General features: G+C 44.6%; 1 protein-coding gene across 2 annotated transcripts in view; it reads right to left on the bottom strand.

Annotated features, from left to right (window-relative positions):
• Nucleotides 1-15598, bottom strand: part of LOC109865868 (kalirin) — a 260858-nt gene that overhangs the window by 126488 nt on the left and 118772 nt on the right. For both annotated transcript variants that reach the window (XM_031794240.1, XM_020454357.2), the window contains exons 7-9: nt 14339-14530; nt 10652-10783; nt 7704-7934 (exon numbers count right to left, since the gene is read on the bottom strand). In XM_031794240.1, coding sequence (XP_031650100.1) covers nt 7704-7934; nt 10652-10783; nt 14339-14530 — 555 coding nt within the window. The remainder of the gene's footprint in view (nt 1-7703; nt 7935-10651; nt 10784-14338; nt 14531-15598) is intronic.

Below are 15598 nucleotides of genomic sequence, written 5' to 3' on the forward strand. Positions count from 1 at the left end.
CAAGCCGCACTGCTTCTTAACTCAGCACGCATCATTTCCGGTCACAACTTGCAGACTTGTTTTCGAGTTGCTGTGCGTTTTGTTGCCAACCTATTTTGCTACCTGACAACTTTACGGTTTTTACTTTTTAATTACCGTTTATATATATATATTTTTTTCCTCAACTTTTTCACTCCGGACATTTTATCTGGACACGATTCGTCAGGACCTCCAACAGCCGAAGCTAAGTAGTAACATTAACATGATGCCTTCTAATTGCAGTCGCTGTACTCGCTACTTGCTACAAGCCCAGCTTCAGACGCAATCGTTAGGCAAGGGTAATTTCAGTGTAGGAAAGGATGAAACAGCGTCTGTGCCACCAGTAAGTACAGATAGTAGTATAAATCCCCTGGCACAGTCCCCGCAGCCGGACAACTTTCTCACGGTTTCTGGAAGGAAATGCTGTAGGAACGCTCAACCGGTGTCGCTCATTCAGCCGACAGAAACTTTCAACCGGTTTTCCCCATTAAGCAGCGAGTCGGAGTCAGAGGCCGAGTCTTCTCTGGTCTCTACTCCTCCCGTTACGGGTCAGAGACGCCGAAGCTTCCCACCATTAGCTCTGACAAATTGAAAACTCTAGTCATTGGCGACTCCATTACCCGCAGTATTAGACTTAAAACGAATCATCCAGCGATCATACACTGTTTACCAGGGGGCAGGGCTACCGACGTTAAGGCTAATCTGAAGATGGTGCTGGCTAAAGCTAAAACTGGCAAGTGTAGAGAGTATAGAGATATTGTTATCCACGTCGGCACCAACGATGTTAGGATGAAACAGTCAGAGATCACCAAGCGCAACATAGCTTCTGCGTGTAAATCAGCTAGAAAGATGTGTTGGCATCGAGTAATTGTCTCTGGCCCCCTCCCAGTTAGGGGGAGTGATGAGCTCTACAGCAGAGTCTCACAACTCAATCGCTGGTTGAAAACTGTTTTCTGCCCCTCCCAAAAGATAGAATTTGTAGATAATTGGCCCCCTTTCTGGGACTCACACACAAACAGGACCAAGCCTGACCTGCTGAGGAGTGACGGACTCCATCCTAGCTGGAGGGGTGCTCTCATCTTATCTACCAACATAGACAGGGCTCTAACTCCTCTAGCTCCACAATGAAATAGGGTGCAGGCCAGGCAGCAGGCTGTTAGCCAGCCTGCCAGCATAGTGGAGTCTGCCACTAGCACAGTCAGTGTAGTCAGCTCAGCTATCACCATTGAGACTGTGTCTGTGCCTCGACCTAGGTTGGGCAAAACTAAACATGGCGGTGTTCGCCTTAGCAATCTCACTAGGATAAAGACCACCTCCATTCCTGTCATTATTGAAAGAGATCATGTTACCTCACATCTCAAAATAGGGCTACTTAATGTTAGATCCCTTACTTCAAAGGCAATTATAGTCAATGAACTAATCACTGATCATAATCTTGATGTGATTGGCCTGACTGAAACATGGCTTAAGCCTGATGAATTTACTGTGTTAAATGAGGCCTCACCTCCTGGCTACACTAGTGACCATATCCCACGTGCATCCCGCAAAGGCGGAGGTGTTGCTAACATTTACGATAGCAAATTTCAATTTACAAAAAATACGTTTTTCGTCTTTTGAGCTTCTAGTCATGAAATCTATGCAGCCTACTCAATCACTTTTTATAGCTACTGTTTACAGGCCTCCTGGGCCATATACAGCATTCCTCACTGAGTTCCCTGAATTCCTATCGGACCTTGTAGTCATAGCAGATAATATTCTAATCTTTGGTGACTTTAATATTCACATGGAAAAGTCCACAGACCCACTCCAAAAGGCTTTTGGAGCCATCATCAACTCAGTGGGTTTTGTCCAACATGTCTCTGGACCCACTCACTGTCACAGTCATACGCTGGACCTAGTTTTGTCCCATGGAATAAATGTTGTGGATCTTAATGTTTTTCCTCATAATCCTGGACTATCGGACCACCATTTTATAACGTTTGCAATTGCAACAAATAATCTGCTCAGACCCCAACCAAGGAACATCAAAAGTCGTGCTATAAATTCACAGACAACACAAAGATTCCTTGATGTCCTTCCAGATTCCCTCTGTCTACCCAAGGACGCCAGAGGACAAAAATCAGTTAACCACCTAACTGAGGAACTCAATTTAACCTTGCGCAATACCCTAGATGCAGTTTCACCCCTAAAAACTAAAAACATTTCTCATAAGAAACTAGCTCCCTGGTACACAGAAAATACCCGAGCTCTGAAGCAAGCTTCCAGAAAATTGGAACGGAAATGGCGCCACACCAAACTGGAAGTCTTCCGACTAGCTTGGAAAGACAGTACCGTGCAGTACCGAAGAGCCCTTACTGCTGCTCGATCATCCTATTTTTCTAACTTAATTGAGGAAAATAAGAACCCGAAATTCCTTTTTGATACTGTCGCAAAGCTAACTAAAAAGCAGCATTCCCCAAGAGAGGATGACTTTCACTTTAGCAGTGATAAATTCATGAACTTCTTTGAGGAAAAGATTATGATTATTAGAAAGCAAATTACGGACTCCTCTTTAAATCTGCGTATTCCTTCAAAGCTCAGTTGTCCTGAGTCTGCACAACTCTCCCAGGACCTAGGATCAAGAGAGACGCTCAAGTGGTTTAGTACTATATCTCTTGACACAATGATGAAAATAATCATGGCTTCTAAACCTTCAAGCTGCATACTGGACCCTATTCCAACTAAACTACTGAAAGAGCTGCTTCCTGTGCTTGGCCCTCCTATGTTGAACATAATAAACAGCTCTCTATCCACCGGATGTGTACCAAACTCACTAAAAGTGGCAGTAATAAAGCCTCTCTTGAAAAAGCCAAACCTTGACCCAGAAAATATAAAAAACTATCGGCCTATATCGAATCTTCCATTCCTCTCAACATTTTTAGAAAAGGCTGTTGCGCAGCAACTTACTGCCTTCCTGAAGACAAACAATGTATACGAAATGCTTCAGTCTGGTTTTAGACCCCATCATAGCACTGAGACGGCACTTGTGAAGGTGGTAAATGACATTTTAATGGCATCGGACCGAGGCTCTGCATCTGTCCTCGTGCTCCTAGACCTTAGTGCTGCTTTGATACCATCGATCACCACATTCTTTTGGAGAGATTGGAAACCCAAATTGGTCTACACGGACAAGTTCTGGCCTGGTTTAGATCTTATCTGTCGGAAAGATATCAGTTTGTCTCTGTAAATGGTTTGTCCTCTGACAAATCAACTGTAAATTTCGGTGTTCCTCAAGGTTCCGTTTTAGGACCACTATTGTTTTCACTATATATTTTATATTTTTAGCCCTTGCTAGAAGCATGTGTTTCAGACATAAGGAAGTGGATGGCTGCAAACGATCTACTTTTAAACTCAGACAAAACAGAGATGCTTGTTCTAGGTCCCAAGAAACAAAGAGATCTTCTGTTGAATCTGACAATTAATCTTAATGGTTGTACAGTCGTCTCAAATAAAACTGTAAAGGACCTCGGCGTTACTCTGGACCCTGATCTCTCTTTTGAAGAACATATCAAGACCATTTCAAGGACGGCTTTTTTCCATCTACGTAACATTGCAAAAATCTGAAACTTTCTGTCCAAAAATGCAGAAAAATTAATCCATGTTTTTGTCACTTCTAGGTTAGACTACTGCAATGCTCTACTTTCCGCCTAACCGGATAAAGCACTAAATAAACTTCAGTTGCTGCTAAATATGGCTGCTAGAATCCTGACTAGAACCCCAAAATTTGATCATATTACTCCAGTGCTAGCCTCTCTACATTGGCTTCCTGTCAAAGCAAGGGCTGATTTCAAGGTTTTACTGCTAACCTACAAAGCATTACATGGGCTTGCTCCTACCTATCTCTCTGATTTGGTCCTGCCGTACATACCTACACGTACGCTACGGTCACAAGACGCAGGCCTCCTAATTGTCCCTAGAATTTCTAAGCAAACAGCTGGAGGCAGGGATTTCTCCTATAGAGCTCAATCTTTATGGAACGGTCTGCCTACCCATGTCAGAGACGCAAACTCGGTCTCAACCTTTATCTTTACTGAAGACTCATCTCTTCATTGGGTCATATGATTGAGTGTAGTCTGGCCCAGGAGTGGGAAGGTGAACGGAAAGGCTCTAGAGCAACGAACCGCCCTTGCTGTCTCTGCCTGGCCGGTTCCCCTCTTTCCACTGGGATTCTCTGCCTCTAACCCTATTACAGGGGCTGGGTAACTGGCTTACTGGGGGGAATTTCGGGTTGTTCTTATTTTCCTCAATTAAGTTAAAAAAATAGGATGATCGAGCAGCAGTAAGGGCTCTTCAGTACTGCACGGTACTGTCTTTCCAAGCTAGTCGGAAGACTTCCAGTTTGGTGTGGCGCCCTGGAAGGGGTGCGTCACCTGAGTGGGTTGATTCACTGATGTGGTCATCCTGTCTGGGTTGGCGCCCCCCCCTTGGGTTGTGCCATGGCGGAGATCTTTGTGGGCTATACTCAGCCTTGTCTCAGGATGGTAAGTTGGTGGTTGAAGATATCCCTCTAGTGGTGTGGGGGCTGTGCTTTGGCAAAGTGGGTGGGGTTATATTCTTCCTGTTTGGCCCTGTCCGGGGGTGTCCTCGGATGGGGCCACAGTGTCTCCTGACCCCTCCTGTCTCAGCCTCCAGTATTTATACTGCAGTAGTTTATGTGTCGGGGGGCTAGGATCAGTTTGTTATATCTGGAGTACTTCTCCTGTCCTATTCGGTGTCCTGTGTGAATTCTCTAATTCTCTCCTTCTCTTTCTTTCTCTCTCTCGGAGGACCTGAGCCCTAGGACCATGCCCCAGCACTACCTGACATGATGACTCCTTGCTGTCCCCAGTCCACCTGGCCGTGCTGCTGCTCCAGTTTCAACTGTTCTGCCTTATTATTATTTGACCATGCTGGTCATTTATGAACATTTGAACATCTTGGCCATGTTCTGTTAAAATCTCCACCTGGCACAGCCAGAAGAAGACTGGCCACCCCACATATGCTCTCTCTAATTCTCTCTTTCTTTCTCTCGGAGGACCTGAGCCCTAGGACCATGCCCCAGGACTACCTGACATGATGACTCCTTGCTGTCCCCAGGCCATCTGACCGTGCTGCTGCTCCAGTTTCAACTGTTCTGCCTTATTATTATACGACCATGCTGGTCATTTATGAACATCTGAACATCTTGGCCATGTTCTGTTATAATCTCCACCCGGCACAGCCAGAAGAGGACTGGCCACCCCTGGTTCCTCTCTAGGTTTCTTCCTAGGTTTTGGCCTTTCTAGGGAATTTTTCCTAGCCACCGTGCTTCTACACCTGCATTGCTTGCTGTTTGGGGTTTTAGGCTGGGTTTCTGTACAGCACTTTGAGATATCAGCTGATGTACGAAGGGCTATATAAATACATTTGATTTGATTTGATCCAACCCGGAAGCCAGCCGCACCAATGTGTCGGAGGAAACACTGTGCACCTGGCAACCTTGGTTAGCGCGCACTGCGCCCGGCCCGCCACAGGAGTCGCTGGTGTGCGATGAGACAAGGACATCCCTACCGGCCAACCCCTCCCTAACCCAGGCGACGATAGGCCAATTGTGCATCACCCCACGGACCTCCCGGTCGCGGCCGGTTACGACAGAGCCTGGGCGCGAACCCAAAGTCTCTGATGGCACAGCTGGCGCTGTATTAACCACTGCACCACCCGGGAGGCCCTGACGTCAACATTTTCAACAGAGTGCCCCATGGTGACGGTGTTGTTATGGTATGGGCAGGCATAAGCTACAGACAATCAACACAATTACATTTTATCCATGGCAATTTGATTGTAGAGAGATACCATGAGATCCTGAGCCCCATTTTTGTGCTATTCATCTGCCGCCATCACCTCATGTTTCAGCATGATAATGCACAGTCCCATGTCGCAAGGATCTTTACACAATTCCTGGAAGCTTAAAATCTCCCAGTTCTTCCTTGGCCTGCATACTCACCAGACATGTCACCCATTGAGCATGTTTGGGATGCTCTGGATCAACGAGTGTGACAGCGTGTTCCAGTTCCCGCCAATATCCAGCAACATTCCACAGGCCACAATCAACGGCCTGATCAACTCTATGCGAAGGAGATGTGTCGTGCTGCATGAGGCAAATGGTGGTCACACTAGATGTTGACTGGTTTTCTGATCCACACCCCTACCAACCGATGCATATCTGTATTCCCAGTCATGTGAAATCCATAGATTAGGACCTAAATAATTTATTTCAATTGACTGATTTCCTTAGATGAACTGTAACAGTAAAATCTTTGAAATTGTTGCATGTTGCGTTTAATATTTTTGTTTAGTATAGTATGGCTTAGAACGCGTCTCAACCAATCACAAGGCTTGTTTTGACTAACCAGTTGTAGAACGTCACTTAAAAAGGTATCAGGAAAGACTACCCAGCCCATGGCTATGGAGGGGCACCTCCTACCAGATCAGCTGCTTCAATGAATGGTGAGATCCATCGCATTCACTTCTTCTGTGTTTAAGCTGCAACGACACCCTATTCCCTAAGTAGTGCACTATATAGGGGATAGGGTGCCATTTGGGATGCAGCCCTACAGTAATGTTTACCTCGGTGAGGGAGCAGCGGGCTCGTTATCAGAGTGAGAAAGAGGTAGGGAGAGGAGGAGATGTGAGAGGGAGAGGAGAGGTATTCACCCAAAGGGAGCCATATTGAGAAAGGAGGAAGGTGTGAGAGACGTTGAGTGACTTGACCGAGCAAGCTGATTCGCTCACTCACACATACCCTATTGAACACGAACACACACGCATGCACACACACACTAGCGTGTTATATTACACAGCATTGCTTTTTTTAGACCATTGAATCCATGGTAAAATGTTCCAAGATTATGCCTAGTAATTATTCATGAAGTTTGTGAGGTAAGTGAGGCTTGAATCAACAGTGCTCCAGTGTCCCTGGTGGATTGGTTATGCATGGTTTGGCTTTTGGCTGATCAGAGGTCCGATCTTGATTTGGCTCAGAGACTTGGCTCAGTGCTGCTGTTGGAATTATTAGTGTAATGTATAGGGAATAGGGTGGAATTTGGGACACACTCACAGCCTGTGCAGCTTTCACTCTCTCTCTCTCTCTCTCTCTCTGTTCTACAAAATGGCTAATGCAAGGTATGCTAACTGTACTTCTGGGCACTTTCCCAAGCAAAAAATATTAAGAGGAAAAGTACAGACAACTGTTGACAAATCTCCTCTTTCATCACGGCGCTCGTTTGAAATACGGATCCCTTTTACGAACCAGGAGTCGGCACAGAGCCAAATGAACAGTGAGATGTAAACAGTGGGATTTTGCTGCAGTAAAATGCAGTATCAGGGCAATGCACTGTGCTTTCTAAAACGGGTTAAATGAGAAAAAAAAACTAAAGACATTGAGATTGACGCCAAGACCTACTCACCCTCGTACTGTTACTAAACTAGCGTGTCAGAAAGAATTGACACAGGCTGAATCCTTTATCTCCACAACTCCCACGACCCTGACAAGAGACTGAAGAGGTGGCGCCCCAAACAGATGCCTGAAGATACAGCCTTCCATTTACACCGTGTCCTAATCCCTACGGTGCACTACGTTCATATGTGTGTGTGTGTGTATGTGTGTGCCTGCGCATGGCGACAATTACCTGTTGGACGTCCTGTTGGAACACACAGAGCTGTAGCCTCTGGTGCAGGCGGACTTTGCGGTGCTGCCAGATGCTCTCCAGGCGTCTCTGGTGGTGCAGGACCTCGTGGACCACGTCCAGGATACAGTGGACCGCCTTGGAGTAGTTGGCTGTGGCCGTCAGAGACTCCGAGTTCCCCGGGCTCAGTGGTCTCTGGAGGACATCCAGTAGGGCCTTGCCGTCCTGACTGACCTGGTGACAGAGAGAGGGACATGACATTAGGAGAGTTGCATACCTGAGTCGGAAATCTTGGTTGGAGGCTTCACGGATTTCTTGCATATTCCATATTCCTTGAATCCAGGAATCCTCCAACTGGCATTTATGGAAAACTTGGGAAGTTAGGGAAAGTTACCGCCCTTTAGCGACTTTAAATCTGCATGAAATAACAAAGATTTGTCCGAAAAGATGCATATCGAAGCCTGTCATGTCAGTCAAATCTTTGTTTCATTATATGGAAAGAAAGAGCGAAGGAAAATAAGGATTTTTTGAATGTCAGTTCCTTTGCTAATCATCTCTCTTCTGATCAAATCCAGTCCCGGCCTGTTCTAGCAGTCCATGTCTGATACTATACAAGCCGAGCAGAGCTGTAATTCCTTTCCCAATGCAAATTACTAAATTATATGCAATTTGGGTGCATGGGGATGGGTATTGTTTTTGTCATCTGTGGCACAATACGGAACCAAAAAGCCAACCCTTTCTTTTTTGTTGTTGGTTCAAACCAGAGACGTTTATAGCGACCTTTTCAGAGACGACACGGAAATAAAACAAACAAGCACAAAAGTCAGTGTGGTGCAGAGGCATCTAGTGAACTGCGACACAAACCCATCATCATACGGGATCTTCTGTGGGGAGTCAATCTGACTTGGATGGACAGTGGTCCACGTATTACAGGCCACGTGTCACACAAGGTGCTAGTCAGCTGGATTTAATGTGGTGGGAAAAGGTCCTATTTGATGCAAAACTGTAGATACAATACATAAGCATAGTCGAAGGTAAAAACAGTATGTGTCTGGTCAGGTTTAATTGAAAGGACTTACATTTCATTTCATTTCAGGGCAATATTTCAAAGCAATATACAGCGTACATCCATGTTTAGACTGCTTGGGATCATGTTTAGATAACTTATGATGGTCTTTGAAAAAACCAAAACCTCATGCCATCCTTGAAAAGATATAAAAGGGTCATTAGCACTGTGGGAATTCTCCTTGAAAGCTATGTGGTGGGATCTTAAACTAACAAAAGTATGAAACTGTAAACCAGATCTTCAGTAAGTGTAAAAGTGCTATTCCACTCGTAACGTAACGTACAGTTGAAGTCGGAAGTTTACATACACTTAGGTTGGAGTCATTAAAAGTCGTTTTTCAACCACTCCACACAGATCTTGTTAACAAACTATAGTTTTGGAAACTATAGTTTCGGTTAGGTCGTCTACTTTATGCATGACACAAGTAATTTTTCCAACAATTGTTGACAGATTATTTCACTTATAATGCACTGTATCACAATTCCAGTGGGTCAGAAGTTTACATACACTAAGTTGACTGTGCCTTTAAACAGGTTGGAAAATTACAGAAAATAATGTCATGGCTTTCGAAAGATTCTGATAGGCTAATTGACATCATTTGAGTCAATTGGAGGTGTACCTGTGGATGTATTTCAAGGCCTACCTTCAAACTCAGTGCCTCTTTGCTTGACATCATGGGAAAATCAAAAGAAATCAGCCACATTCATCTGTACAACCACATTAATCTGTACAAACAATAGTACGCAAGTATGAACACCATGGGACAACGCAGCCGTCATACCGCTCAGGAAGGAGACGATTTCTGTCTCCTAGAGATGAACGTACTTTGGTGCGAAAAGTGCAAATCAATCCCAGAACAACAGCAAAGGACCTTGTGAAGATGCTGGAGGAAACACGTACAAAAGTATCTATATCCACAGTAAGAAAGAGTCCTATATCGACATAACCTGAAAGGCTACTCAACAAGGAAGAAGACACTGCTCCAAAACCGCCATAAAAAAGCCAGATGACGGTTTGCAACTCCACATGGGGACAAAGATCGTACTTTGATCGTACTCTGATGAAACAAAAAAAACTCTTTGGCGATAATGGTGGAGGAAAAAGGTGGAGGCTTGCAAGCCGAAGAACACCATCCCAACTGTTCTTTGCTGCAGGAGGGACTGGTGCACTTCACAAAATAGATGGCATCATGAGGCTGGAAAATTATGCTGATATATTGAAGCAACATCTCAAACCATCAGGAAGTTAAAGCTTGGTTCGCAAATGGGTCTTCCAAATGGACAATGACCCCAAGCATACTCCCAAAGTTGTGGCAAAATGGCTTAAGGACAACAAAGTAAAGGTATTGGAGTGGCCATCACAAAGCCCTAACCTCAATCCCATAGAACATTTGTGGGCAGAACTGAAAATGCGTGTGTAAGCAAGGAGGCCTACAAACCTGACTCAGTTACACCAGCTCTGTCAAAAGGAATGGGCCAAAATGCACCCAACTTATTGTGGGAAGCTTGTGGAAGTTAAACAGTTTAAAGACAATGCTACCAAATACTAATTCAGTTTATGTAAACTTCTGACCCACTGGGAATTTGATAAAAGAAATAAAAGCTGAAATAAATCATTATATTATTCTGACATTTCACATTCTTAAAATAAAGTGGTGATCCTAACTGACCTAAGACAGGGAATTAAATGTCAGGAATTGTGGAAAAACTGAGTTTAAATGTACTTGACTAAGGTGTATGTAAACTTCCGACTTCAACTGTATCATATTAAATGGATGGACACCAAAAACATCCCAAATCATACAAATGGCCTTGAGACCAGGTTGTACTATAAACCAGTATTTAGTTAGTGCTGTAGCTGAGTCAGTGTTGTGAGGGTGTCTCACCTCAGTGTAGGCCTGGGTCACCTGTTCATAGAGGGTCTGGTGGTGGTGGATGGCCAGCTCCAGGTCCTGCATCTCTGAGGGCAGTCCCCCTTCACTGCATATCTTGCACCAGGCCTCCACCCCAGCCAGGAACTGCATGGACACAGGCCAGGAGACATATTCACACAACAGAACAGAGTCAAATAGACCAATCAACAGAGCAATGTAAGTCATTTTGTGGACAGAGACGGGAAGAGAGAAGGCATGGGAGGAAGGCAGGCCAGGAGGGAGGCAGGGAGGAAGGACGGTATGGAGGCAGACAAGGCATCTTTACAAGAGGTAACCCTGGATCAGAGGTGACCCTGGATCATTGGCTAAGTGCTTTCTGACAGGCAGCAGTATCCCCCCCCCTCCCCTGTGCACACCTGAAGCCCCAAACACTCAGCATCATAGTAGCCGCTGCCAAGGCAACACAGGTCTATCTTAACTACCTCTACACCGCAACGGGCAGCAGCCGACATTCCAATCTCTCTCAGATGGCCTGTGGGCTGAAGTCTGACTTCAGGAATGGTGATATCTTGAGATTTCATGCAAATCTCCCTTTCACATTAATACGTGCTTTACACAAAGGTCTGATTTACATGCTCAGACTTCAAGTTAGGATTCAGAAATGATTCAGACCCCTTGACTTTTACCACATTTTGTGGTGTTATCGGCTGAATTTAAAATGTATTAAATGTAGATTTGTCTGACAATGGCCTACACACAATACCACATGATGTCAAAGTGGAATTATATGTTTTGAAATGTTTTGAAATGTAAAAAAAATGAAAAGCTCTAATGTCTTGAGTCAATAAGTATTCAACCCCTTTGTTATGGGAAGCCTAAATAAATTCAGGAGTAAACATTTGCTTAACAAGTCAAATAATAAATTGCATGGACTCACTCTGAGGGCAAAAATACAGTTTAACATGATTTTTTTATGACTACCTCATCTCTCTACAACACACAGTGAATTTCCAACATAGATTCAACCACAAAGACCAGGGCGGTTTTTTAATACCTCGCAAAGAAGGACACCTATTGGTAGAAGGGTAAAAAAAGCAGACAATGAATATCCCTTTGAGCATGGTGAAGTTATTAATTACACTTTGGATGGTGTATCAATACACCCAATCACTACAAAGATACAGGTGTCCTTCCTAACTCAGTTGCCGGAGAGGAAGGAAACCACTAAGGGATTTCACCGTGAGGCCAATGGTGACTTTAAAACAGTTACAGAGTTTAATGGCTGTGATAGGAGGAAACTGAGGATGGATCAACAACTGTGTTACTCCACAATACTAACCTAATTGACAGAGTGAAAAGAAGGAAGTCTGTACAAAATAAAAATATTTCGAAACATGCATCCTGTTTGCAACAAGGCACTGAAGTAATACTGTAAAAAAGAATAATCCTGAATACAAAGTGTTATGTTTGGAGAGAATCCACTACAACACATTACTGAGTACCACTCTCCATATTTTCAAGCATAATGGTGGCTGCATCATGTTATGGGTATGCTGGGGAGTTTTTCTGGATAAAAAGTCTGTTCAGTCTGTTCAGTCTGCATTCCACCACACTGGGAGATTAATTCAGCTTTCAGCAGGTCAATAACCTGAAACACAAGGCCAAAACTACACTGGAGTCGCTTACCAAGTAGACAGTGAATGTACCTGAGTGGCCGAGTTACAGTTTAGACTTAAATCTGCTTGAAAATCTATGGCAAGACTCGAAAATGGTTGTCTACCAATGATCAACAACCAATTTGACAGAGCTTGAAGAATGTTGAAAATAATAACAGGCAAATATTGTACATGCCAGGTGGGCGAAGCTCTCTGAGCCTTAACCAGAAATACTCACAGCTGTAATCGCTGCCAAAGGTGATTCTGACATGTATTGACTCAGATATTTCTGTATTTCATTGTCAATGCATTTGCAAAAATGCTTAAAAACATGTTTCACTTTGTCATTATGGTGTATTGTGTGTAGATGGGTAAGGGGAAAAAAATCTACAGTGGGGCAAAAAAGTATTTAGTCAGCCACCAATTGTGCAAGTTCTCCCACTTAAAAAGATGAGAACCGCCTGTAATTTTCATCATAGGCACACTTCAACTATGACAGAAAAAATCCAGAAAATGGTGGAAAATAAGTATTTGGTCACCTACAAACAAGCAAGATTTCTGGCTCTCACAGACCTGTAACTTCTTCTTTAAGAGGCTCCTCTGTCCTCCACTCGTTACCTGTATTAATGGCACCTGTTTGAACTTGTTATCAGTATAAAAGACACCTGTCCACAGCTTCAAACAGTCACACTACAACTCCTCCACTATGGCCAAGACCAAAGAGCTGTCAAAGGACACCAGAAACAAAATTGTAGACCTGCACCAGGCTGGGAAGACTGAATCTGCAATAGGTAAGCAGCTTGGTTTGAAGAAATCAACTGTGGGAGCAATTATTAGGAAATGGAAGACATACAAGACCACTGATAATCTCCCTCGATCTGGGGCTCCACGCAAGATCTCACCCCATGGGGTCAAAATGATCACAAGAACGGTGGGCAAAAATCCCAGAACCACACGGGGGGACCTAGTGAATGACCTGCAGAGAGCTGGGACCAAAGTAACAAAGCCTACCATCAGTAACACACTGCGCTGCCGGGGATTCAAATCCTGCAGTGCCAGACGTGTCCCCCTGCTTAAGCCAGTACATGTCCAGGCCCGTCTGAAGTTTGATAGAGAGCATTTGGATGATCCAGAAGAAGATTGGGAGAATGTCGTATGGTCAGATGAAACCAAAATATAACTTTTTGGTAACAACTCAACTTGTCGTGTTTGGAGGACAAAGAATGCTGAGTTGCATCCAAAGAACACCATATCTACTGTGAAGCATGGGGGTGGAAACATCATGCTTGGGGGCTGTTTTTCTGCAAAGGGACCAGAACGACTGATCCGTGTAAAGGAAAGAATGAATGGGACCATGTATCGTGAGATTTTGAGTGAAAACCTCATTCCATCAGCAAGGGCATTGAAGATGAAACGTGGCTGGGTCTTTCAGCATGACAATGATCCCAAACACATCGCCCGGGCAACGAAGGAGTGGCTTCGTAAGAAGCATTTCAAGGTCCTGGAGTGGCCTAGCCAGTCTCCAGATCTCAACCCCATAGAAAATCTTTGGAGGGAGTTGAAAGTCTGTGTTGCCCAGCAACAGCCCCAAAACATCACTGCTCTAGAGGAGATCTGCATGGAGGAGTGGGCCAAAATACCAGCAACAGTGTGTGAAAACCTTGTGAAGACTTACAGAAAACGTTTGACCTCTGTCATTGCCAACAAAGGGTATATAACAAAGTATTGAGATAAACTTGTGTTATTGACCAAATACTTATTTTCCACCATAATTTGCAAATAAATTCATAAAAAATCCTACAATGTGATTTTCTGGATTTATTTTCTCATTTTGTCTGTCATAGTTGAAGTGTACCTATGGTGAAAATTACAGGCCTCTCTCATATTTTTAAGTGGGAGAACTTGCACAATTGATGGCTGACTAAATACTTTTTTGCCCCACTGTATTTCATTCAGGCTGTAACACAACATAATGTGCAATACTTTCTGAAGGCACTGTAACTGAGTGGCAACAGCAAGGGGTTTCAGCCTACTGTCACCGTACCTGTTCCGACTTCTGGTGGAAGACGGCCGACATGGCCAGGATGGTGCTGCGTTCGTCCAGGGCGGCGGCGAAGCTCTTCCACTCCTGGTCCAGCTGGGCCGAGATCTGTTTGATCTGCTGCGAGGCGTAGTGGCCCGCCTCCGACAGCCGCGTCGCCACCGACATGATCCTGTTGATGTTCACATAGGCGTTCTGCACCGAGGGAGGGACACACGTGAAGAAGATATTATATGGTATGAGAAAAGATTCCCGGGTTTATTTAATTCAATTTAAGATAAAAACAGTATTTGATTTAATTCAGGATATATTGACATTTATTCACGTAGAAATGACTGAATCAAAGTAGACAGACTGTGTAGGGCTTGGTCTCTGTGGTGTGTCTAGCTATACCTAGTGGTGTCGTATCACCTGATAGCCAAACACGCAATGATACACCTGAACATGACACAGACATGACACGTGAGCCAGCCCACTGCGAAATGATGGTGTAGAGCTTAGCGACAACAAGCGTGACAGAATTCTGCAGGTTTCAGTGAATCTCTCTCTCTCTGACACACACACACACACGCTCTTTACTGCCATCTGGCTCTGTAGTTCCCAAAACCCATCCCCCTTCCTTCCCCACTATGGGAGTCTCATCATCTCTGGCCTCTTTAGGCCCATCCATTTATCAGCTTCACATGATGCACCCACCATGGGCTTTATTTACCGCTAACCTGATTAGAACTGCTAATGAAGCCATCAAAACGAACAGCTCCTAGTTTTAAAGCAGGGCTTAAATGAACTATGCTCAGACATGGTTGCTGCATGCTGAGCACGCTGAGCCAAGACTCACGCTAAAACATAACAACAGTATGAGTCGGGAGTCTGTATGAGCAGAGAGCAGAGAGAGGGATAACGAGAAGGAGCGATAGAGAGAGAGTGGGGGGAGTGGAGAGAGAGACAAGGGGGGAGAGAGAGAGTGTGGAGAAAGAGAGAGAAAGAGAGAGAGTGAGGTTCTTCAGTGAGAGCCAAAAGGCCTCTGTGTGTGAGTGGTTTTTGGCCAGTGTGGTTCTGTTCTGTGTCTGTTTGCCCCCTCTGACGACTGCTGTGTGCAGCCCGGCCCAGCAGCAGGCTGATGGAGACACAGCAGGCTGTGAGAACTGGAGAGGAGGGAGCACACACAGCCACACACAGAGACACACACACGCTGCTGTGAAGGGCCTCCAATGTGTGTCTGTGTGTGTCTGCACATCGGTGCCAAACACAAATAACTCAACA

Source organism: Oncorhynchus kisutch, linkage group LG2 (assembly GCF_002021735.2).
Source record: "Oncorhynchus kisutch isolate 150728-3 linkage group LG2, Okis_V2, whole genome shotgun sequence".
Taxonomy (NCBI): domain Eukaryota; kingdom Metazoa; phylum Chordata; class Actinopteri; order Salmoniformes; family Salmonidae; genus Oncorhynchus; species Oncorhynchus kisutch.